Source organism: Podarcis melisellensis (assembly GCF_964234715.1).
Source record: "Podarcis melisellensis genome assembly, chromosome: 4".
NCBI lineage: Eukaryota > Metazoa > Chordata > Lepidosauria > Squamata > Lacertidae > Podarcis > Podarcis melisellensis.
In genome coordinates this window covers 97,487,574-97,513,460 of record NC_138531.1, presented here as the reverse complement: position 1 = coordinate 97,513,460, position 25,887 = coordinate 97,487,574, and the positions used below count along the sequence as shown (strand labels likewise).

Genomic DNA, 25,887 nt, shown 5'->3' with positions numbered 1-25,887 from the left:
TGAAAACAATTCTTTTCTTTAATGTCTTCATCGGCATCGAGTGTCGGTGCATAAGCAACACTGTATATGTTTATAAGGAGATCTTGTTCTTGGTTCAAGGTACAGTGGTGCCTCGCAAGACGAAAAGAATCGGTTCCGCGAGTCTCTTCGTCTTGCGGTTTTTTTATCTTGCGAAGCAAGCCCATTAGCGGCTTAGCGCTATTAGCGGGCTTAGCGGATCAGCTGTTAAACGGCTTAGCGGATCAGCTGATAAGCGGCATAGCGGATCAGCTGTTAAGCGGCTTAGAGGATCAGCTGATAAGCGGCATAGCGGATCAGCTGTTAAGCGGCTTAGCAGATCAGCTGTTAAGCGGCTTAGTGGCTTGGGAAAAAGGGGGGGGGGAAAGGAAAAAAACCCCGCAGGAACTCGCAAGACATTTTCATCTTGCGAAGCAAGCCCATAGGAAATTCGTTTTGTGAAGCACCTCCAAAACGGAAAACACTTTCGTCTAGCGGGTTTTCTGTCTTGCAGGGCACCACTGTATCAGCTATATTCCTGTCTTAGGGGAAGTTGGGGGTATTGAGTGGAGACATGAGATGCTTCACCTTCACTTTGGAAGAGGGGACACTGGTTTGACATCTTGCCCCCCCAGAACCCTTTCCCCACCCTTGGCAATGCCCTTGAGCGGTGGTCTGGCTTCCATAATGCATGGCCTATTCATCTGGTTATTGGAATGCCAACAGCCTCCCAATTCATTTTAAATCGACAACGCAACCGTGCACACAACATGTGCCTCCGGTCAACCCGACAACCTCCGGACGTTTCGGACTTCCAACTCGCACCAGACCAATCAGGCGAAGTTGGGCAAAGGCGGGTTTAATGTGATCCCGAGTGAGAACTCTCGCCTCAGAGCATGAAGGCTGCAATCTCACACACACTTACCTGGGAGTAAGCACCACTGAAAGTCAGCGGGACGTACTTCTGAGTAAAAACGCAGAGGACTGGGCAGCCGAGAGGTTCCTTGCAGGATCAAGCAACGGTTTGCCTCCTTCAGGAATCTTTGCAGGAAACCCGGCGACTGATGTGTCCCCAGAATACGTCCCATGGTCAGCTAGTGAAATGCAGCCCGCTTTCTCCCCAGCCCTCAACCATGTTCACAATGAGTCTAGCGGGGATCTAACTTTGTTCAAATTATTAAGGACGGCCTTCAATTTGCCTGTGGAGACCCTTCGGTCTCTGAGGCAAATTTACCCCTCTCACAACGGAAGATTACGAGCTTGATTAAATTAACCGCCGCTAACTGCTCAACTCACTGCCTCCCTCCACAAACGGTAGGTAAGTTTTCTTTTTAAAAAACAAAAACGAAAAAAAAACAACCACAACAAATAAATCATAAATACTGTACAAGGTAGAAGACCAGGGTGGTGCAAACTTCTGCCCACCCATCCCCTGACAACATGGAGTACGGTTGCCCTGGTAACGGATGAGGCCTCTGTGGTGCGGCCTCCTGGCCTGTGTGGGGTTGGTGGGGAAAGCTGCTTAATATTGCACAATTATCCTATTAAGATTCTTGTATTTTGTCTCTGCTGTCCCCCCCCCATCCAGAACGGGCTTTCTCCATGCCCAACCTCTTTCCCCTTCCTTCTCAGCAGACACAAACTCCAGCCGCCATCTTGGGTAGCGACCATCATCAACACTGCAACCCGACACAGCCTTACGGCTTCGAACACTGATGTGCGGGGACAACCCTGCGGTTATCACAACTGAGCCCAGACTCAGGGGCGTCTCTGACCGTGACAAGGGACCAAAGCCGCTCTCCATCCCACCATCCCAATCCCTTTGGAAATTGCTCAGAAACAGTGTCAATCTGCCTCCCCATTCCCCTCCTTTCTGGAGCAGCTCCTCCTCCTAACCGGCAATAAATAAAGGTAATTTATACACAAACAGACACCCCCACCCCCAAGTTATCTGGATGCTGGCGGCAGTGTGCCTCGCAAAAGTTGGCGAGACGATGGTGTGCAGTGTCTGGCTTTGGTGAGCGGTTCTTGCATGGATGAAAGGGTGGCACTGAGTGGAGTAGCTCTGCGTCCGTATCCGATGGAGGAAGGCGAGGAGAAACCAAAGAGAGGGCGGAAAATGATTGTGTTTGGTGAGAATGAGGGAAGTTGCCCTGGCCATCTGGACTCGGGGGCCTCAGCGGACGAAAACGGGAGACACGACGACATTCAACAACTCCTTGGCTGAGGTGGGCGTTTCTAACCAAGCAGCACACACAGAGCAGACAATCCTTTCCTAAGCAGGGCTGAATTCCTAAATGGTTTCTCTCTCTGAGTCCCATTTGAATGGGGCTTGGCGCATGAGGGCAGCTGCACCTAATCTCTCACTGAGTGCACACCCTCCCACACACTCAAGACACAGCAGCAAGCGCGAGTCGTGCAACATGGATTTGCGTTCTGGAGGTTCCGCACGCGGCCCGTCCCGAGGCGCGCCGCTAACTCCGCGCGGTGGATCCAGAAAGGCGACCCTGCGCACGAGACATTCAGGGTGGGAGATGAGACACGGGGACGCGTCCGTGTGGGGACGGCGAGGACGGGACGCAATCTCTCCCTCTCTCCCGGCTTCTCTCCCTCCGGAGGGGTCCGCCCTGTTCCTCATCTCGCTCATCAGACCCTCCAGAGGAGCAGGTGGTTTGTGCTATCATCCCTCCCCACTGTCTCGCTGCTGTTGGTGAGCCGGAAGTCCTCGTACCCGTCGCCACCGCTAATGATGAGCATCTTGGACTTGGGGGGCCTGTGCCTCGTGGAGTCCCGTTTCTCCAAGTCGTTGGACTTTTCTGTACCTAGAAGCAGGGGGGGAGAGTGAGTCATATTACTTTCTGCACCTGCATAACCCAAATTCTGCGACCGGGACAAAGTATGCACCCTATGTGGATTTGTAAGCATGTATGCATAGATGTACAGTGGTACCTCGGGTTAAGAACTTAATTCGTTCCGGAGGTCCGTTCTTAACCTGAAACTGTTCTTAACCTGAAGCACCACTTTAGCTAATGGGGCCTCCTGCTGCCGCCACCACATGATTATCTAGTGCAGTCCCCTGCAATGCTGACGTTGCAGCTGGAGAATCCCTGACGGACACCTTTCCTGCTCAGATGGAAAACCCGATTGTTATCTCACCCCAGGCTGCCCCTTCTGCCTCGTCTTACTCGAACCCACCTGGATCCCTGGGCAGGGGAAAGAGGATGTCGAAACCTTCCGGCAGCTCGATGGACGTGAGGAACCGGACGTGGCCTGTGTGTCCCTGGGAGAGGCCCACTGGCGATGGCGGGGTCTTCAAGGAGGCGGAGTTGGACATCATGGGCAGAGTCAGGACCACTCCAGCGCTGGTGCCGATCCACAGCAGGTCTTTGCAGGCCAGGATGGCGGTGATCCTCAAGCAAGCGGCCTTGTGCTGGCGGATGATGGCATCTGAGCCTGCGAAACCAAGGCGAGTGGTTCATGCGAGTCCTTAGGTGGTTCTTTCCCCAACCTGGTTTGGACTACAATTCCCACCAGCCCACCCTGCCAGCACCGCCTACTGGGTAGCAACCATAGCTGTCAAGTTACTGATTTGAAAATAAATAAGGGACCAGCAGCCAAAATAAGGGATTTTCCAAACACAGGTATGTTCAACTTCTGAGCCCTTCCGAGCCAAAGGCAGAAAACCCAGCCAGCAGCCAAACGAAGCCTCAAGCTGTGTTTCCCACAGCGCAGCAACCCGGCAAAGGGGATGCAGCAAGGAAAACCACCGTCACCTCTCTGCTGGGAAGCGCTGAGCAAAGGCAACGTGGCCGATTTGATCGGCACAAGGCATGGAAGCTCCACCCCCCAGTCATTCTTAGACTCCTTACTGGGTGAGCAACGCAGCCAAGCAACACAGTTGGCGCCTCCCTCCTCCCTGGCCGCCAGGGAGGGAGGGAGAGGAGCTGCTTCCTGTGAAACTTGGGAAATTTAAGGGACATCATCAATAAGGGACAGCAGCGGGACACAGAGCTGGGATAAGGGAGTTTCCCGCCAAATAAGGGACGGTTGACAGCTATGGTAGCAGAACACACAGGTTAGGAAAGGCCACCTTAGACCAACTCATGAGATGCTTCTTGTTTCTGAGATTGAGGTGGTCCTTGGCTTCCTGTGTTAGTAAAGCAGTTCTCCCCCATTCCCACCCACCTGACATTACATTTTTCACCGTGTGTCAAGGTTGGTTCAGATACAGGCCAGCACTCAAGATGCAAGGACAAGCAGAAAAGTTAACTTTTTATTCAAGGAAACAGCTTACAAGAGCAGGAATACCTCCTATGCAGTACTGGCCCCTATGAAACAGTTGCTAGGACTGATGATTCTTGGCTCCTATTTCCCCATGTGTCCTTCTTCCCAGCCAGATGTTCTCAAAGCAGGCTTAAACTTCACTTCTGGTGGTGGGAACTTGTTCTATCTATCTATCTATCTATCTATCTATCTATCTATCTATCTATCATCTATCTATCTATCTATCTATCTATCTATCTATCATCTATCTATCTATCTATCTATCTATCTATCTATCTATCTATCTATCTATCATCATCTATTATCTATCTATCTATCATCTATCTATCTATCATCTATCTATCTATCTATCTATCTATATCTATCTATCTATCTATCTATCTATCATCTATCTATCTATCTGCACGCGCGCGCGCGCACACACACACACACACACACACACGGAGTTATACCTCGGGTTACAGACGCTCCAGGTTGCATTTTTTCAGGTTATGGACGCGCTGAAACCTGGAAGTACCGGAACGGGTTACTTCCGGGTTTCAGCGGTCGCGCATGTGCAGAAGCGCCGAATCGCAACCTGGGTGTGTGCAGACACGGTGCTGCAGGTTGCGAATGCTGCGGGTTGCGAACGTGCCTCCTGCACAGATCACGTTCGCAACCCAAGCGTCCACTGTGTATATGGTTTTTCAAATATTTTTTTTTACAATCAGAAACATACAACATGTAACATTAAAAACAAGATTTCAAGGAATCTCCTGGACTTCCCTCTTCTCCTTTGTGGGTCCTATATTAATCATTTCCTCCTGCATCTTTTATAATAATCCAAATCTTTTACACCTCCGTTATACCCCTAACTCATCATTAAACTACGCTGCTGCTGCTGGGAACCTGCGCTCCTTGTTCTGCTACACACACAGCTCTCTGTGGCATCAGATACAAGAGGGGATGGGAACTTAATGCAGTAGGAATGGCAAGCTCCTGGGATGCTTCTGCAGCCTCTGATCTTCATCAGCTGCATCTGAACTTCTTCCTTCACTGGCTCTTCTTGCTCACCAAAGCCTGTTGCCTCTTCAGAACCCAACCATTCCTCCCCTCCTTCCCTGTCTGACTTGTCCTCTGTGTCCCACCACCTGGGCTCTGAGCCTTCCTCCTTTGAGGCTTTCCCTAGAGGGGTTCCTCATCCCCCAGCCAGTCCCTGACACCATACAGTGGCAAAAGGAGTTGGGGAAAAGGGCTGTAGAGCATAGGCAAGGAAGAAAAGACTACTGGATCAGGCCAACAGTCCATGTAATCCAGCATCTTGTATTCACAGTGGCTAGCCAGATGGCAGGGGGAAACCAGAAAGCAGGATTCGATCTCAAGGGCCCTCTCCCCTGTCTTCATCTTGGCTGTTACGTCATCCAAGCAAACCTTTCTGCCTCCACGCACACCCCAACATACACACATGCAATATGAGATTGGATCCTGACAGGACCGAAGTACTGTTTTGGGGGGACAGGGGGTGGGCGGGTGTGGAGGATTCCCTGGTCCTGAATGGGGTAACTGTGCCCTTGAAGGACCAGGTGTACAGCCTGGGAGTCATTTTGGACTCACAGCTGTCCATGGAGGCACAGGTCAGTTCTGTGCCCAGGGCAGCTGTCTACCAGCTCCATCTGGTACGCAGGATGAGACCCTACCTGCCTGCAGACTGTCTCGCCAGAGTGGTGCATGCTCTGGTTTTCTCCCGCTTGGACTACTGCAATGCGCTCTACGTGGGGCTACCTTTGAAGGTGACCCAAAAACTACAACTAATCCAGAATGCGGCAGCTAGACTGGTGACTGGGAGCGGAACCACATAACACTGGCCTTGAAAGACCTACATTGGCTCCCAGTACGTTTCTGAGTACAAGTCAAAGTGTTGGTGCCGACGTTGAAAGCCCTAAACGGCCTCGGCCCATATATAGCATCTCCACCCCCATCGTTCAGTCTGGACACTGAGGTCCAGCTCCAAGGGCCTTCTGGCGGTTCCCTCCCTGCGAGAAGTGAGGCTACAGAGAACCAGGCAGAGGGCCTTCTCAGTGGTGGCGCCCGCCCTGTGGAATGCCCTCCCATCAGATGTCAAGGAAATGAACACCTGACTTTTAGAAGACATCGGAAGGCAACCCTGTTTAGGTAAGTTTTTAATGTTTGATGTTTTATTGTGTTTTTTATATTCTGTTGGGAGCCGCCCAGAGTGGCTGGGGAAAGCCAACCAGATGGGTGGGGTATAAATAATAAAACTATTATTATTATTATCATTATTATTGTTATTTATATTATACTATTACTATTATATTATTATATTATTATCACTATTATTATATTATTACTATTATTATTATAACTATTATTATTACTATTATTATTGACTCAAGATGCCTACCCAAACCTCTGACCAACACAATCTTGAAGAAATATGTGGCAATGAAACACAAAGGAGGCTCAAAGGTTTGGGTCATTCCAAAACAACCCCCCTGTCAAAAAACACCCCCATCCCCAATTCATCAGGCAGTTCTGATGCTGCAAGAGAAAGCAGGAGAAGGGCAACAGGATTCAATGGGGGGGGGGGAAATATTCCTTAGAATTCCCTGCTGGTTAGTGTACGTGTTCTCATATTGCAGGTGTGTTATGTTGGGGTGTGTGTGGAGGCTGAAATGTTTGCCTGGATGACTTACCTGCTACAGCCAAGATGAAGACAGACGCCAAAAGAACTATAGGAGGCAAAAATTCAAAATGATGTCAGGAGTACAGGAATGTTGCTTTACGAGGTTCCGTGCCCATCGTGTTTCGGTGAGTCATCTTCTCCGGGCAAAGATGACACGGAGGACTAAATTAAGAATGTTAATGCAATAACCTTATGTAAGGTTTTTAATGCAGCGCTCTTAATATAGTTCCTGCGGTCATCTCACCTTTCCCTCCTGCAGAATGCGACATGGCAAAACACGTTGGCCGTACCATGTTATAAAATCAAATTATCCTCTCTTTTTTGTTTCGTTTGGGTGGTTTTCTTCTCATTCTTTATGCTGCCTCACCCCCTGAAATTCCAACCAGAGATTGGCTGACTACCAGTTTAGCATCCTCAGAGATACAAGGAGCTCAAAATGACTGCAAAAGGGGTTTCCCTCCCCACAATATCTCTGCGAGGTAGGCCAGGATGGGAGACAGTGACTGCCTTAAGGTCACACACTTCCATGGCTGTGTGGGAAATTGAACCCAGGTCTGATTGCTCTAAGCCCAACGCTCTACTTAGCTCTCAGCTGTGACATTTTGTTGGCTACCCAGGAGATATTTTCACAAATGTACGGCATTCTGACTTCAACCCAGTTCAGTTTTTGGCTCCTATAACTGTTTCCCCGAGTTTATTCTAGACCAGTGTTTCCCAAACCTGGGTCTCCAGCCGTTTGGGGACTACAATTCCCATCATCCCTGACTACTGGTCCTGCTAGCTAGGGATGATGGGAGTTGTAGTCCAAAAAAGCAGCTGGAGACCCAAGTTTGGGGAACCCTGTTTTAGACACTTACTGCACCTCAAGAGCCAAGAATCTATAGCTTAAAGGTACAGCATCTACCTTGAATGGAGATCTTGAAACCCTGCACAGCCATTGCCAGTCAAAGCAGACCAGACTTCCCCAACCTGGTGCCCTCCAGATGTTTTGGACACTATAACTCCCACCAGGAGTTGTAGTCTGAAGCATCGGCGGGGAGACCACTTTGGGAAAGGCTGAGCCAAAAGGACCAATGGTCTTATTCAATATAGGACAGTTTCTTATATTTCCAAGCCTGGTGCTAGAGGGGGAAGGCAAAACCACGATTAGCAGAGGGGGTGGGCACCTAGCAGGATTTCCCCCCCGACCATGAAAATGTCACCCTTAGTCGACCTCTGCCTGCGAGTGACACCCATCTTGCCAGAGTCTTGTAAAACTGGGCGCCTCCGAGTCATTCTCAGGTGTCAAGAGACACGGCCGAATTGAACGCCTGGGAAAAGGCTGACTCTGGAGATGAAGGAATTCCGTTCCATAGGGAGCCAGAGTCTGACTCTGGAGACGAGGAAATGCAGACAGAGCAGGAGTTGGTTAGTTTGAGCCTCCTTCATTGAGAGTTCCCAGACTCAGATAGAGAAGAACTCAGAAAGCTCGCAGGGAGAGGGAGGGGAGGAGATAGATGACACTGAGGGTGTTGCTATGCAACCAGGAGGGTGGCAGCGTTTGGAGGGATCTTTGTTTGATAATGGGAGGGGGGTTGTCTACCCACCTTCTCCCCGAACCAGAGGACCTAAAAGGATTAAAATGCAAGAGAAGTACAAGAGAGGAAGGACTGGACTTTGGTGCCCTTCGCGCTGCGAAAGGGACTGAGACTCAGAGCGACCAACTCGTAGCAGAGAGCGGCAGGCACGGATGTAAATTGTAAATAAACATGCCCTAAAACTGCCAGAGACTCATTAATTCTGATCGGAGCGTGCTTGCCCGCCTGAGATCGTGACACCAGGACTTGCCAAAGCGCTGGGTCTCTCACCTGCCAACATCTTGTGGACCGGAGGCGTGACGTCCACTTCGGCCAGCTGGTCGTAACTGGAAGGGTGGTAGAGCCTCACCTGGGCGCTGCCCTGAAGGGTGACCCAGACCCCCGCCGAGGAGCTCACCATGCAGGTGAGGCTGCGGTTGCTGTCCTGCCCGACGTGAAAGGAGTGCTGGGGAAGAGAAGAGGTCAGGCTGAAGCCGTGTGGAACAGAGGGAATCCCCGGCGCTCTGAACGGGGACCACTTCTCCCAGGGTTTCCCCCCAGTGCAGAAACCTGACCTGAGATGGTGGCAGCTATTGGGGCCTTGTGGTCCAGGGAACGGGGTCCCCCTTGAACTGGTGTGATGGCCTGGGAATCTGATTCAGAGGCTGAACCGGAGGAATCCCAGCCTGAACAGGAGTCCCCGCCTCCAGGGCCGGCTGAGCCGGGGCAGGGCCTTGAATCTGAAGGGCCTGCACTTGTGCCGGATCCTCAGGAGCAGACACCAGATGTATCCACTCTGGCGATGATGGAGGACCCATTGCTTGCAGGTGCTCCTCTCCCAGCCCTGTCAGAGGAAGGTGAGGCTGCCTCTGGGTCCAGTAACCCTCCAGCCTCTCCTGAGCTGCAGAGGCTCGGCGCTGAGAGGCGGAGGGAACTAGGTTCTCTTAGGAGGAGTGCTCACCTTAGGCCAGGAGAGGCAAGTCACCTGTGGGCTGGGGCCGCCCTAGGCCCCAGAGGAAATAATGCCAGTCAGCCCAGTCCCAGGTTGCGGGAGCAACGACGTTGGAAACCTGTTTCTGCCAGCACAAAGAACCTGTTTTTCTGGAATTCCCAGCTTCTTGCTTTGGACCCTGCTTCCTCCTTGGTGGACTGTCTCCAGACCCTCGGCCCAGGACCGGACTTTGACCACGCCTCACGGTAACCCCCCCCCCCGGGACCAGCACAACCACACTCACTGAGCTGCTTATCTCAAAGCGGTCCATGTTTGCTGTTTCACTGTGTTTTTTCTATTCTGTGGGAAGCCGCCCAAAGGGCAGCTGGGGCAACCCAGTGTCAGGGATTGGACTCAACAGGACGAGATGGAGGAGGAGGACACACACTCCTTTCTCCCAACGCTGCAGGAGAAGAGGGAGACAGTTCGATTTACAGCGGGGCTTTGAGGTGGTTGCTGAACAACTTGGTGGATTTCTGGCTGAAACATTGGCTCTGGATCCATTCCAGTCCAGCTTCCGCTCTGGTCATGGGACCGAGACGGCTCTGGTCACCCTAACAGATGATCTCTGCAGGCAGCTGGATCGAGGCGGGTCGGGGCTGCTGATTCTTTTAGACCTGTCAGCAGCCTTCGACATGGTCGATCACGAACTTCTGGACCGCCGCCTGGCCGACGTGGGGATCCAGGGCACAGCCCTTCAATGGCTGCGCTCGTTCCTTTCGGGTCGGGGACAGAAGGTGGCGCTTGGGGGGGAACTGTTGTCGCACCACTCAGTGTGTAGAGTGCCACAGGGTGTGATACTCTCCGCGATGCTTTTCAACAACTTATGCGCCCCCTCGCCCAGCTTGTCCGGAGTTTTGGGCTGGGTTGCCATCAGTATGCTGATGACACCCAACTCTATCTGTTGATGGATGGCCATCCTGACTCGGCCCCAGACACACTGACCAGATGCTTGGAAGCTGTGGCTGGATGGTTACGTGAGAGCCGGTTGAAGTTAAATCCTTCGAAGACAGAGGTCCTCTGGCTGGGACGGGACGACATGGGATTGAGGGGGCAACTCCCATCTCTTGCGGGGGCGCAATTAATGCTAGCACCGCCCATTAAGAGTTTGGTGTAATCTTCAACACCTTCCTTTCTATGGAGGCGCAGATTGCAGCTATAACAAAGACGGCATTTTTTCATCTCTGCCAAGCTAAGCAGTTGGCTCCTTACCTCTCTCGCCCTGACCTAGCCACTGTCGTCCACGCTATGGTCACCACCAGACTGGATTATTGTAACTCGCTCTACGTGGGACTGCCCTTGAGACTGACCCAGAAACTCCAGGGGTGCAGAATGCCGTGGCAAGACTCCTCAAGGGGTCCTCGCCGTGGGAGCACATTCATTTGGTGCTATACCAGCTGCACTGGCCCCCGGTGGAGTACAGGGTCAGCTTCAAGGTGCTGGTTTTAACATTTAAAGCCCTATATGGCCTAGGACCCTCGTACCTATGGAACCACCTCTCCTGGTATGTCCCACGGAGAGTCCCATGGAGCTCCTGAGCCATAGGGAGGTTAAGCTGGCCTCAACCAGAGCCAGGGCTTTTTCGGCTGTGGCCCCGATCTGGTGGAATGCTCTGTCACAAGAGACTAGGGCCCTGCGGGACTTGACATTTTCTGCAGGGCCTGCAAGACGGAGCTGTTCCACTAGGCCTTTGGTCAGGGCACAGTCTGACCCTCTCCTTCTGTAAACCTCATAGAACTCTAACCCAATGGTTGTCATTAATTCGATTCTGAATTGATTTTAAAATGTATTTTAATTAATTGACTGTGTGATTTTATGTACACTGTGCTATTTTTACTTGTTGTTAGCCGCTCTGAGGGGAGGGCGGGATACAAATAAAAAAATATTTTTATTATTTATTATTGAGGTCACAGCGCAGAGATAGACAAACAAAGGAGTTGGGACGTGTTAGAAGAAAGTGGGTGGGTGGGAATCGCGACAGGGCAGCCAGCTGACACCTTGTCACTGGAGAGTATTTCTGAACCCCCTTCTCCTAGAACTTGGTGTAAATTACCGTATTTTTCGCACCATAGGACGCCCTTTTCCCCTCCTAAAAAGCAAGGGAAAATGTGTGTGCGTCCTATGGAGCGAATGCAGGGGGGGGGAGGCAGGCGGGAAAAGCCCCCAAGAGCTGCACACAAGCTCCGTGCGCTCTTGCGGGCTTTTCCACAGGAGGGAGAAGGGATTGACTGGCCGCATCAGTCCCTTCTCCCACCTCCCAGAAAAGCCAGGAGAAGCCGCGATCTCTTTAAAGGAGTTGCGCGGCTTCTGCCGGTTTTGCGGTAGGTGGGTGAATCCCCCCACCTCCCAGGAAAGCCCTGCGCAGCGTCTCCCGGCAAGGAGAGGCTGCACGGGGCTATGGAGTCTTTAGCCCCACGCAGCCTCTCCCGCCAAAACAGCGAGCGGGATCCATTCTGCTCGCTGCCTTGGCTTGTGCCATAGCCGCGTGCAACCCCTCCGGCAGGGAGAGGTTGTGCGCAGCCTGTACGCTGATCTTCGGGGCTGGGGGGAATTTTTTTTTTCTTGATTTCCCCCCCTAAAAACTGGGTGCGCCCTATGGTCCGGTGCGCCCTATGGTGCGAAAAATACAGTAAGTGTGCAGGAACAATGGAAACAGGGGGCTCGTTGTTAGGAATGTGGGAGAAAGAGCCCAGTTTGGAGCAACACCATGTTAAAACTTGTTGCGTTCTTTTGTCGCTCCCTTATAGGATTGGAAAAAAAACTAATGACTCTCCTTGTTTCCTCCGTACCTCCTGTTGCAACGAAGATGTGCTAAGGACGACGACACGGTTCTGGCATCCGCACCAAAGCTTGCCGCCCACGGCCACCATTTTGGTCACAGGGCTGCCGGGAGAGCCCAGAGAGAGAGATTTGGAGTTCTGAGAGTCCCAAAAACGCCCTGGAAAAGAGAGAGAAAGAAGGGAGAAGGGGAAATAAGATGTCAGAGGTGTCCCTTCTCCTTCACAGAATTTAAACATGCCGGAAAATAAGGTGAGAATGGAGGGGACCGAGATTCCAACGGAGCAGAAGACTTTTCATGTATGCAAGGGATGCTATTAGCCCAGAGATGGAAAGAAGATAAAGTCCCTACCAGAGAAGAATGGCAAATTAAGCTGTTGGACTACGCCGAAATGGCAAAACTGACCAGAAGGCTCAGGAACCATGAAGACAAAAGTTCCAAGAAAGAATGGGAAATATTTATAATTTATTTAAGAGACCACTGTAGGCAAATGAAAACGTTAGCAGGATTTTAACAACACTTGTAATGTAACAAATATGCTGGATAATATGGACAGACTTAAAATATGGATGATGAAATAAAATGCAGCTGAAAATGATGACAATAGGACCCATGGTGGGAAGTCCAGAGCTTCAGAGAAATCTCTTAATATGGATAGTCACTTGGTATTGTTATAACACTTGTAAAAGCAAATAAAAATTATTTTTTAAAAAAGAGAATGGGGTGTTATAAAATGCTAAGAGGGCAGAAAGGGCTTGGACTCTGGCTGGTGGGTTCCAGCTCTGAGTTCGCATCCACATGAAAAGTCCCCGCAACAGAAAACTAGCGCGCCAGGGAGAAAGATGCCATTCTGCCTCTATGTTGGTTTTCCATTTGAAAGTTTGTGGCATAGAGGGGCGCTCCAAAATGTGATTATCCCACCCAGTCCAGTCTACCGGCTCATTCTACAGCAGGGGTTGGCAACCCGGTGCCCATGGGCGCCAGGGTGTCCTTGGAAGCTTCTACAGGTTCCTCAGTGTGTCCGGGGATGGGCTACTGCCACCATAAGCTCCAGCGAGCATTCGCACCAAGGTTTTGTCACTGCTTGCTCTCTAAGCCTGTGACTTTCAAGGCCCAGAGGGTCAAAGCAACTGAGTGCTCCTCCTATGCAGCCATGTGGCCAGGTACCGTATTTTTCGACCCATAAGACGCACCTGACCATAAGGCGCACCTAGTTTTTAGAGGGGGAATGCAAGAAAAAAATATTCATTAAAGGGAGCGCTGAGCAGAACCTGTATACATCCCAGGCTCTGCTCAGCGCATAGCGGTCAAGCATCCCTTATTTGGCGGCATAGTCCCTTATCCCAGCCCCATGTCCCGCTGCTGTCCCTTATTGATGATGTCCCTTAAATAAGCTACTGAAGGTAATGGGGCCCTTTCTATGTCCAGCTGTCCTTTGTCAACAACAAATTTTTTTTTGTGTGTGTTGAATATATGTTATATGGTGATTTATGGACCTAATTGGTATCTAAAGCCATTTGCATATACGTATTTTATCAAAGTAATTGTTGGCCCCTTATTTTGGCTGCTGATCCCTTATTTTCGAGGCTGTTGGTCCCTTATTTTCAAATATTTAAGTTGACAGCTATGGCTCAGTGCTCCCTTTCACGAGACGTCACGGGCTGCCCTTCTCCCTCCTCGGGGAAAAGCCCCCAAGAGCTGCACACACGCTCCACACGGCTCGTGAAAGGGAGCGCGGCTCTTGGGGTTTTTTTCCATGAGGTGGGGGAAGGGACAGAGGGGCTAAGCCGGAAGCTAGAACAGCAAGAGGGAGCGCTGCGCAGCGATCCCTCTTGCTGTTCTGGCTTCTGGGATAGCCGCGCAGCCTGCATTCACTCCATAAGACGCACACACATTTCCCCTTACTTTTTAGGAGCGAAAAAGTGCGTCTTATAGATCGAAAAATACGGTAGGTGTTTCGCTACAGCCGCTCTCGTTTCCAGCATTAGAGCATTCCTGAAAGCATCTTCACTCAAATAACTCACCAGCTTCTCTCTGGTAGGCAACGAGCTCTCCATTAGCCAGCGATACAAACACCTGGTTATCTAGATACCTGTGGGGGAGAAGCAACAGGCTTTGCAACGTCAGCTAGAAATCAAATGAGTGGCATAATAATAATAATAATAATAATAATAATAATAATAATATTAATAATAAATTTTATTTATACCCCGCCCTTCCCGGTTCAAAAACCGGGCTCAGGGCAGTTAACAACAAATTTAAAACACTTAATTGTAAAAGCAGCATAAAATACAGTATAAAAACATGAATAGCAATAAAATTCAAAGTTCAGAAATCAATTTGGGGGGAATCCATCTAAGAAGCATTAGATAATCCCCAGGGCTTGCTGGCTGAATTGGTCCTACTTGGGCCAGCGAGGAGGCCAGGGGATAATTAGCTGTGGGGTCTCAGAGTGGGTAATCTTCATAAAAGGGGAGGGGGAGAGAAGAGAAGGGAAATAAAAGATCAGGCTGAATTCAAATTAAAGGCCAGGCAGAATAGTTCTGTCTTACAGGCCCGACGGAAGGAGGTTAAATCCTGAAGGGCCCTAGTCTCCTGGGACAGAGCATTCCACCAGGTCGGAGCCATCACTGAGAAGGCCCTGGCCCTGCTGGAGGATAGTCTGACTTCCTTAGGGCCCGGGACCTCTAAACTATGGTTATTCATGGACCTTAAGCTCCTCTGTGGGCTAAGCAAAAATCAGGGTCACCTGTGTCCACACTGATACAGCAACTCCTAATTTAATCATGAACGGCGATTAATATTGGGGGGACACCTTTGTGCTTAAAAGCATTAATTTCCCATGTGAACGAACTGATTCAGAGCTTAGTCATTCTGAGATCAGGGCGCAAATGCCATCGCAAATGTTTTCCACCCATCTCCGTTTGATGCTAGAGGGAGGAGGGCGAGATTACCCTGGAGTAGATGTTTCCTCATCTCCATCACTTTAACAACTGCTTAGTTTTGCAAAAGTAAATACCGTGTTGGCCTGGATATAAGCCGCACCCGAATATAAGCCGCACCTTTAAAATTCAAGGGGAGAGCAAAAAAGGACAATACCCAAATATAAGCTGCTCTCTTAAAATTCGCAGGCATTCACACCCGTTCCGTCTTACCATGTGTCTGTTTTAGCAGCAATATCGTAAAAGCCAATTTTTGTAAGGTCACAAATTTAAGCAGCGCTTTAACTTTTCACAGTCGGAATTTGGGGGAAAAGTGAGGCTTATACTCAGGCCAATACGGTACAATATGTGCTTCTTGGTACGATTAACCCAGCAGCAAAGTCACGTGACGGTGAACAGGAAGGCCATAGCAAGACCTACGTCTGGGCTGTACCCCTTCACTTTGAAGGTGAGGGCTCACATGACTAAATATTTCCTGCTTTTAAAAAATAATTTGTTCTGGTTTTTGCTAGTCGAGGGTGGGACAAGGACCCTAAATCCCCCATTGCGTCACTACTGAAAATTGTATTCAGCCACTTTTGGATTTTGCAATTTAAGCAAACCGTTTTGCACACAAGATTTTCAGCCCTGTGGACTAAAATGGTGCTTTAAAACGAAAGCTGGGTTTCTGTGCTCACTTATCATACATTCTGCATTTCAGTACACCCTGCATGAAGCTCCACTTACAGAATGCAGGTCACAGAGGCCGAATGTTGCATCTTCATGCTTTTCTTCCTGTTGCGGATGTTGTCCGAAGATTGGTAGACATGGATGCTGCAAATCAAAGAGAATGGAAGCAGGAATGAGACTCTGGCTGGTTCGTAGGGAGAAAAAATCAGTACTTTGCTGACTTAGAAAAAAAAGGCCAGTGTATTGGAAGAAGCAAAGATCAGCAGTGTTGAAGTGATGAGTCCAACATCAACTTCGTTGGACTGGTCATGTTGTTCGGATGCCTGATTATCGTCTTCCAAAGCAACTACTCTATTCCGAACTTTAAAATGGAAAGCATAATGCTGGTGGTCAATGAAAAAGATTTAAAGATTGTCTCAAGGCAAATCTTAAAAAATGTAGTATAAACACCAACAATTGGGAAACACTGGCCTGTGAGTGCTCCAGTTGGAGAACAGCCTTTACCAAAGGTGTCAGGGGCTTTGAAGACACTTGAACTCAGGACGCAAGGGAGAAATGTGCTAAGAGGAAGGCACGCTTGGCAAATCCACACCATGATCAGCTCCCGCCCAGAAACCTATGTCCCCACTGTGGAAGGATGTGTGGATCCAGAATTGGCCTCCACAGCCACTTATGGACTCACTGTTAAAACTGTGTTCATGAAAGACAATCTTAATCGGCTACAAGTGATCGCCAAAGAAGATGCTTTTGAAATATAAAGTCCTGGAATCTAGCCTCCCTTGGCTGCAGGCCTGTGGCCAAAGAGATCTTATGGATTTGCCAAAGACACAGCACTGACTTTCAATATTCGATGACAGATCCTTCCCACTCTTTGTCAGAACGCCTTTCAACATTCCATGACATTACAGTAGCCAAACCAGTAGCTAAGGGAGCTTGCCGAAAGCTGACAAGTTTTAGCTTGTTATATAGGGAGAACTGGCCACTGGGCCCATCACCTCCTGGCAAATAGAAGGGGAAGAAATGGAGGAAGTGAGGGATTTTACTTTCTTGGGTTCCATGATCACTGCAGATGGTGACAGCAGTCACAAAATTAAAAGACGCCTGCTTCTTGGGAGAAAAGCAATGACAAACCTAGACAGCATCTTAAAAAGCAGAGACCTTGCCAATGAAGGTCCGTATAGTGAAAGCTCTGGTTTTCCCAGTAATGATGTATGGAAGTGAGAGCTGGACCATAAAGAAGGCTGATTGGCGAAGAAGGGATGCTTTTGAATTCTGGTGCTGGAGGAGACTCTTGAGAGTCCCATGGACTGCAGGAAGATCAAACCCATCCATTCTGAAGGAAATCAGCCCTGAGTGCTCACTGGAAGGACAGATCCTGAAGCTGAGGCTCCAAGACTTTGGCCACCTCATGAGAAGAGAAGACTCCCTGGAAAAGACCCTAATGTTGGGAAAGATGGAGGGCACAAGGAGAAGGGGACGACAGAGGACGAGATGGTGGGACAGTGTTCTTGAAGCTACCAGCATGCGTTTGACCAAACTGCAGGAGGCAGTGGAAGACAGGAGTGCCTGGCGTGCTCTGGTCCAGGGGGTCACAAAGAGTCGGACACGACTAAATGACTAAACAACAACAAATAGGGAGAAAGAAAGTCTAAAAAGATTTCAAGGCGCCGTCTGCCTACCAGCCATCCTCTGTCCCCAGCCACATGGAACTCTGATAGGCCTCTGGGTCAAGGCTCAGCAGGTCCTCCAGGCTGCCTCTGGTGAATGACCCTCGACTTGACCGCCTCAACGCTCGGCCGTCCATGGGGCTGTCGCTGTTCTGGGCGAAAGTGGTGGCGATGGGAAGGAAGCCGGCAGGGTCCTGCTCCTCTTCCGAGCTGGTTGTCTCGGCCGTGGCGTCTTTAGAACTCGGGATCTCCTCATCTGGAAAACGAGAGGCGAAGGGAGCTAGCAAGGAACCTTCAAACTCAAGGAAGGTCCCTGGCTTGGTCACTGAAACCCAACAGTTCATTTTCAGTTCTAAACCCAATTTATTTGTCAGCTTCGCTACCAAATGCACATTAAATCTAGACTGCTAAATCTAGACTTAACTAGATTTAGTTAAGCTGGAACTATGTCTGAAGAATGTTTCTCTTTCTTTACCAATTATTTTTTATTGCTTTTCCATAATTCTTAACGAATTGTGTTCCAAATCAATACAAATTTAAAAACTGACTTCCCAACCCCCAGGTGATCCCTCTATTTTCTTCCCTCCTTTGCGGTTCCCACTACGACAACATTTCTAACTTGCATTTCAAAATCTCATCGCTTTTCCCTACGCATCACCTGCTCATTTACCAATTTCTGCTGTGACTTTTATACATTTCTTATAATCAGTCCTCAAAGGAGTTGAGCATGCTCTTAACCCCCCATTATCTCCATCTGGGACCCCTCTGGGGTCAAGCGCCCAAGAGGCCAGCTTGCCGTGTTTACTGCAAAACAGGAAGCCCAAAGGTCAGAGGAATTTCTATCTGTTGTTCCCCCTTTTTGGTGCTAAATGTTTTCACCTTTCCTTAGAGTTGGAATTTTGATACTGTGTTTTAGGGGCCAACCCTAAAACCCTCCATCCACACTCCTGGAGGGGGTCGGAATTGGGTGGGGGGGGTCTTCCTCCACTCAGCTCTGCTGCCATGGAAGACCACTGAAGGCGAGGGCTGTTTGGGGAGCCACCACCACCAGGTCCCTGCCAATAGAGGGCAGAATGAGGCTCTGGGAACAAGGCCTTTTGGGGTGGGGTGACAAGCAAGGGCCCGGATCCGGGGAGCCCAATCGTGGAGCTGGCCAACAAAGCTCTGCTCTGACTGGCAGCAGCCAGTAAGGCTTCATAACCTGGGGGAGGGCTGCTTTATTAAAGAGAGTTCGTACTCTCGTTGCTGCGCGGTGCCATTGTTTATTTTGCGGCAAGCTGCACCGAGGAGCCTGTTGCACCGAATTGACGGCATATTCCGAAAGAAGAAAAGGAAAATAATAATAATAATAACAGCAACAACTAACATTTAGTCGTATTATTTTCCACGTAAAAGAAACACTGATCGCCATTTCTGAACTTGTGATAACAAGCAACAGCAGCTACTGTGTAAAACAACCGCCGGGACATTCACAGCCTTCTGAAAACGTCTGTTTCTCAGAAGCGAAGACGCCAACGGCAATTTATTCACGTGCTTAAAGGTTTCTACTCTGCCAGATTGCACAAGGAAGTCGAAGAGACGTTCCTAAAAAGGAATTGTTTTCTTAGAACAACACTCTGCATAGGTGCAGAGTTGGGCTTGGAAAGGAGAGGTGCTGGGGTTCAAAAATATGCTCAGCGACAGAAGGGCACCTGGGGAAGGGGGCATGGCTGGCTTGGGGCAAGTTACTAGCCCTCAACGTTGCCGTGCGAATGGTCCGACTCACTTCCGAAGCTGGAAGATATCGTGGAGTGGCTGGCTTGGCTCTGGAGGGTGCCGGAAGGACTCGGCGAGGACTCATCATCCGTGTCGTCACTGTCGAAGGGGACCAGTTCTCGGTTGGTGCTGTCGACTGGGTCCGAGAGCTCCAGGGAAGACCCGGAAATGGAGATATGCAAGCACTGCTGGGGCCCAGACTCGTCCATCGACGTGTGAACCGGTTCTGAGGAAGGGCTGGCCAGAGATTCGGGGCGCTCCCTGGGTGCAGAGTGAGGTGGGAAGATAATAATAACATAATAATTTATTATTTATACCCCGTCCATCTGGCTGGGTTTCCCAAGCCACTCTGGGCGGCTTCCAACGAAGTATTAAAATACAGTGGTCTGAAAAAAAGGTTGAAATATACATTTACTAAGAAACCAGAGGCCTTTCTTCTTGGAATAAAAGGTTTAGAATTGCCCAAGAAAGATGTTAGATTGTTTTCATATGCCACAACTGCATCTAGAATTTTGTTAGCTAAGAAGTGGAAAACACAAGAAGTCCCAACAGTGGAGGAATGGCAGATGAAGATGATGGACTTTTCGAAACTAGCTGACCTGACTGGAAGAGTCCGCGACCAGAAGGAGGAGGACTACCAGGAGGAATGGATGAAATTCAAAGACTATTTAGTTAAACATGCTAAAATAACTTATTTGGAAAAACTTGCAAATACCAGATAGGCTTAGGATTTAAATATGTGACGTTAGAGAAGAATATGTTTAAAGTTAAAATGAAAAGAAAGAATGATGTTAAGTGATTAAGTTAATTTTATGAGAAACTTGGTTTTGGAAAAACTGTTACAATGATATACACTGAAACCCAGCCAGGGGGATTCGAGGAAGTCACCTAACAATGCTGCTAAGATTGGATTAAGTACAGTTAAGATTTATGTTTGTTTGTTTAAAATCAATAATTTTATTTGAAAAAAATAAACTAAAATACAGTGGTCTGTTAAACATTAAAAGCTTCCCTAAACAGGGCTGCCTTCAGATATCTTCTAAAAGTCTGGTACTTGTTGTTCTCTTTGACATCTGGTGGGAGGGTGTTCCACAGGGCAGGTGCCACCACCGAGAAGGCCCTCTGCCTGGTTCCCTGTAACTTGGCTTCTCGCAGGGAGGGAACCGCCAGAAGGCCCTCGGAGCTGGACCTCAGTGTCTGGGCTGAATGATGGGGGTGGAGATGCGAACAAAAAGGCATGGGAAAAAGATACAACGGAGAAGCTGCGTCTCTGCATTGAACAGCGAAACATGAGCTGCCAGGATAGAAGCCTAAGAGAGGAGAGGAACTACAGAAGTTGGGGATTCGCTGCTTTCAGGAACCAGGAAGCACAGAACTAAATGCCCTTTAAGAGAATCATAGAATTGCAGAGTTGAAAGGAACCCTGAGGATCATCTAGTCCAACCCCGACAATGCAGGGATCGTTTCCTGGGTCCAGGACATCTCCCCCCCCCAACACATTTCCAAAGGTGCCAGAACTACTAAAAGGGCCCCCTCTGCCTATTTTAACACCCAAGAGGGTCTGTAGGGAAGGACATGGTCTTTCAAATATTCAAACCACAGGTTCTGACCCCACTGTGTTGGACTAGGTCCTGGGAGAGCAGGGTTCGAATCCCCGCTCGGCTGTGGAGTTCACTGGGTGACCTAGGGCCAGTCACTGCTTCTCAACCTAATCTATCTACTCCATAAGGTTGTTGTTATTGTACAGACTAAACAGGAGATGTACCCCGGCTGCCTTGATCTCCTTGGAGGAAAGTCAGGACAGACAATAAATAAATTCTAATTTGGCTGTTTCCTGCAGGACACATCTCCCTGGCTTCCAGCCACATTGTGATGGCCTGGGATTCGGACTCGGAGGCTGAACCTGAGGGATCCCAGCCTGCACAGGATTCCCTGCCTCCAGAACCAGCTGAGCTGGGGCAGGGGCTTGAACCTGAAGGGTCCTCACCTGTGCTCGATCCTCAGGTGCAGGCATCAGCTGAGTCTGCTCTGGCTCCTGAGGTGATGGAGGACCCATTCCCTGCAGGTGCTCCACTCTCAGCCCCATCAGAGGAAGCTGAGGTTGCCTCTGGGTCCAATAACCCTCCAGCCTCTCCTGAGCTGCAGAGGCTCAGGGCAGAGAGGCGGAGGGAACTAAGTTCCTGCAGGAGGAGTGCTCGCCTCCAGGCCAGGAGAGGCGAGTCACCAGAGGACTGGGGCCACCCTATGCCTCAGGACAGATAAAAGCCAGCCAGCCCCAGTCCCAGGTTGCAGGAGCAACATTGTTGGTAGCCTGTTCCTGCCTGCACCCTGTCCTGCTCTTCTGCCAGAGTTCCTGACCTCACCCGACTCCCTGCCTTGGACCCAGCTACAGCTTTGACAGACAGCCTCCATACCGCACCCTCGACCTTGGACTGGACTTGGACCTCGCCACACGGTTAGCCCTCGGGACCAGCACACACGTGTTTATCTGACAGAAGCGGGTTCTGGATCCCCCAAAAGCTTACAAGCCTGCCCTTCTCAACCAGAAGTTCTTGGACTACAACTCCCACCATCCCTGACCACTGGTCCTGATAGCTAGGGATGATGGGAGTTGTAGTTTTAACAACACTGGTGGAACCATAACAAATGTGTTTACTTTCCAGGGGCCACCAGACTCTTTGCTGCCACAGACTTTCTAAAAATGAAACCACCCACAGGAAAGTCTTCTGGCGACGTCCTTACCGGAAGGTCCGCTTGAGGCCCGGCACAGAGGCGATGCAGAGGATCCGGGCAGAACAGACGGCGATGCAGGCCTCGACGATGGGCTCCTTTTTGACGCTGAGGAGGCAGACCTGCCCGACGTAGCCGTCGCTGTTGCACACCCAGACTTCGTAGGCGTTCTCCGGGTTGCTGTGGCTGGGTGAGGCGCAGGAGAACTGCCGGAGAAGGGACAAAAAAAAAACCCAGGTTGCTTTTGAAACAGGCCCTAAACCTTGTATAGAGGGGATTTCATTACTCTTCCATTTTGCTGCAATCAAAACTCTTGCTGCTGCCGTCGCATATAAAAAGATAAAAAGATTGGATCCAAAAGCTGACAGAATATGCCGAATTAGATGGTCTATCAGAAGAAATAAAGAATAAATCAAAACAGGAATTTGTAAGTAATAAGTAATATGAAATTGAAATATGGAATAGGCGGGAGGTTGGGTCTTTAGTGTTAAGACCAATATGTGTTTTATTGTTTGCTAAGAAAATTATGTGTCTATGGTTATTCTTGTGTGGAATTTGGTATTTGTTTTTTTTCTTTTTCTTGTATCAGTATTTTTTTAAATAAAAAAAAATAAAATAAAACAGGCCCTAAAAAGCGCTCACTGGCATCCAAAAATGCATTCTCCAGAACCAATAACTGATTGGTGGCAAGAGTCTTTAAGTGCAGTAGTGCAGTAGAATTAAGTGAAAAGGACTGGGGTGCACTGTGGGTTTCTTTCCTTAGCAGTAAGGAGGTGGAACTATTTTATTTTACTTTTTCAAGGCACCTTTTTGTTTATAAGAGGGAATGATCGCTGGGTAATGACTCTTACCTTGGATGGGACGAACCAAGCTCCACTTTCTGTGAAAATTTCTCCAAACAATATCCTCCAAACATACAGGTTCGAACAGAGCTTTTGCTTACAAGGTAAAGGTAAAGGGACCCCTGACCATTAGGTCCAGTCGCGGCCGACTCTGGGGTTGCGGCGCTCATCTCGCTTTACTGGCCGAGGGAGCCGGCGTACAGCTTCCGGGTCATGTGGCCAGCAGGACTAAGCCGCTTCTGGCGAACCAGAGCAGCGCACGGAAACGCCGTTTAAATTCCCGCCAGAGCAGTACCTATTTATTTACTTGCACTTTGACGTGCTTTCGAACTGCTAGGTTGGCAGGAGCAGGGACCGAGCAACGGGAGCTCACCCTGTCGCGGGGATTCGAACCGCCAACCTTCTGATCGGCAAGTCCTAGGCTCAGTGGTTTAACCCACAGCGCCACCTGCATCCCTTTTTTGCTTACAAAGAGGACCATTAAAGCCTGAAACTGAAGTGCAGCTCAGAGCTTAAGCCTTTAACAACCAGCTCCGGCAAGCCAACTCTTAAGATTTTAGGTAGAGGTGCTTTCGACTCATTGGTGGCAAAGGTCTTCATTCAAAGTGCAGTAGATTTAAATGAGCTGCACTAAGGCGCACTGAGGGTTTGTGTTTTCTAAACAATCAGTTGAACTATGGTTTCAGACAGTTAATATGGAAACGGTAGCAACAAACAACAGGTGAACTGTGTGAATTTGGTTTGCATAGCTCGGACCTACCTGCATTCCACTCCTTGTTTTCATTATGGGAATCGCTTTCAGGAACTCAGGGTCCAGGCAGTTTTTGTAGGAAGCTGGTTACGAAAAGGAAAACAAACAAACTTGTAGCACGGTCCGATTTGCGGCGTAATCCGCTGCAGCTCTGTGGAGTCACGATAATGAACAGCCGTCTTGAATCTACCTACCCCGCTTCTAAAATCTGACCGTTCCCCGGTTCTCGCTGCTAAGACTCCACAGACAGCATGTTCGAAAACATTTCAGCTGCCAATGCTATTTGTTAGAAGCAGTTTGCAAAAAGTGCTGTTCCTGAGGTGGAAGCAAGCGGTCAATTTGACTGGGGATAAAAACTTGCAGCTTGTTCATCAGTGCTGCAGGAGCACCTACAGAGAGGGGGAGTGTTAGGGGGGAAACCCCCCCACAACTATTTATGTTCCAGATCAGCCCCTCCATATAGAGGAAGAGGCAAGACAGAGTATGTCTTGGGTTGAACTCTTGGTTGAGAGAGGAGAACAATAGCACATTTTTTGGCTAACCTCTCTCTTCAGAGATACTTCTAAAGGCCTAAAGAGGCAGATGAGGAAGATACCGTATTTTTCGCTCTATAAGACTCACTTTTTCCCTCCTAAAAAGTAAGGGGAATTGTCTGAGCGTCTTATGGAGCGAATGCAGGCTGCGCAGCTATCCCAGAAGCCAGAACAGCAAGAGGGATTGATGCTTTCACTGCACAGCGATCCCTCTTGCTGTTCTGGCTTCTGGGATTCAGAATATTTTTTTCCTTGTTTTCCTCCTCCAAAAACTAGGTGCGTCTTATGGTCTGGTGCGTCTTATAGAGCGAACAATACGGTAACTTGTGCAGAGGCTCTATCAGTTCAGACTGCATTCAAGTGACCGGATTGCCCCCCCCCCGCCCAAATATAAATCAACAAACACAGAAAACTAGCATGCCAGGGAGACAGACTTCAGCTTCATACTGACACGCTAGTTTTCTATGTGCAGGGACGGGCCATTGAGTAGGTCCGAGAAGTGCTCTTTGCAAACTGAGGCCAAACATTATGAGCTTTATTAACTGCATTATGTGTGCAGTTAATAATAAATGTGTGCAGTTAATAAAGTAACAAGAGTTCTCGGCCCAGTATACCTGAAGGAGCGTCTCCACCCCCATCGTTCCAGTGCTGAGGGCCTTCTGGCGGTTCCCTCATTGTGAGAAGCAAAGCTACAGAGAACCAGGCAGAGGGCCTTCTCGGTGGTGGCGCCCGCCCTGTAGAACACCCTCCCATCACATAAAGAGATAAACAACTACTTGACATTCAGAAGACATCTTAAGGCAGCCCTGTTCAGGGAAGTTTTTAATGTATGACATATTAGTGTATTTTTGGTATTTGTGGAAGCCACCCAGAGTGGCTGGGGAAACCCAGCCAGATGGGCGGGGTACAAATAATAAATTATTATTATTATTATTATTATTATTATTATTATTATTATTATGGCGCCTTACAAAGCACTCCCTACCCCAAAACATTAAACCGGTTATAAAAAAAACCTACAGTATCCAAAACAAAACCCCAAAACACTCAAGACAAGGACCTAGTTTCTTCTTGGTGTCCTCAAAGGCTTGCTCAAAGCTATGGCGCGCGTCTGGGTTGGGGAACTCGAAGATGTAGGACTCCGTGCCGTCCGCCTTGGTTGCCGTGAGTTCCATTTTGTTGGGTGGGAAAGACTGAGTGAAGGAAAGCGACTGCTTCTCAGCCAACTCGCGGTGGATGGCGGCCATCAGGTCCTTGATGACATCGTCTAGGCTCTGAGAGTGAGCAAACACAAATGCCGGCATTAGCTGGGAGAACACCATGGACTCTGTGGAATAAAACTCTGCGGCTGCAAGTTTCTAGTCTATCTTATGCAGTCGCAACAGCCCACAAGACTGTAAGGGCAACCTTTAGCCCTTATCGACTGGGTTGGTATCAGAGGTTTGATTTCCAAACTCCACATTTAGAGGTGACCCAACTGGAAGGCATCAAGGACAGGGCCTTTTTGGTGAAGGCACCACAGATGTGGAATTCTCTCCCCAGGGTGAGCTGACTAAAATCTTCCCGGTTTTAGAAGGGTGCTAAGTTATTCTTTCTTTCTGGAAAGCATTTGTGGAGGTTTAAATGCTGCTGCCTTTTTGGTTTGCGACTTTTAGAGTTGGTATATTTTAATCTTTAAATGGCACACATAATCAACCATTATTTGTGT

The 25,887-nt window shown here is 49.2% G+C and overlaps 1 protein-coding gene across 1 annotated transcript in view; it reads right to left on the bottom strand.

Annotated features, from left to right (window-relative positions):
• Window positions 1–526: 526 nt before the first annotated feature.
• ARHGEF17 (Rho guanine nucleotide exchange factor 17) overlaps window positions 527–25,887 on the bottom strand; it is a 174,287-nt gene continuing 148,926 nt past the window's right edge. Inside the window, exons 11-21 of the mRNA XM_081909509.1 lie at window positions 25,240–25,453; window positions 23,656–23,729; window positions 22,066–22,259; window positions 19,334–19,584; window positions 17,581–17,824; window positions 15,959–16,045; window positions 14,315–14,382; window positions 12,301–12,449; window positions 8,812–8,986; window positions 3,193–3,450; window positions 527–2,819 (exon numbers count right to left, since the gene is read on the bottom strand). Coding sequence (XP_081765635.1) covers window positions 2,644–2,819; window positions 3,193–3,450; window positions 8,812–8,986; window positions 12,301–12,449; window positions 14,315–14,382; window positions 15,959–16,045; window positions 17,581–17,824; window positions 19,334–19,584; window positions 22,066–22,259; window positions 23,656–23,729; window positions 25,240–25,453 — 1,890 coding nt within the window. The 3' untranslated portion in view covers window positions 527–2,643. The remainder of the gene's footprint in view (window positions 2,820–3,192; window positions 3,451–8,811; window positions 8,987–12,300; window positions 12,450–14,314; window positions 14,383–15,958; window positions 16,046–17,580; window positions 17,825–19,333; window positions 19,585–22,065; window positions 22,260–23,655; window positions 23,730–25,239; window positions 25,454–25,887) is intronic.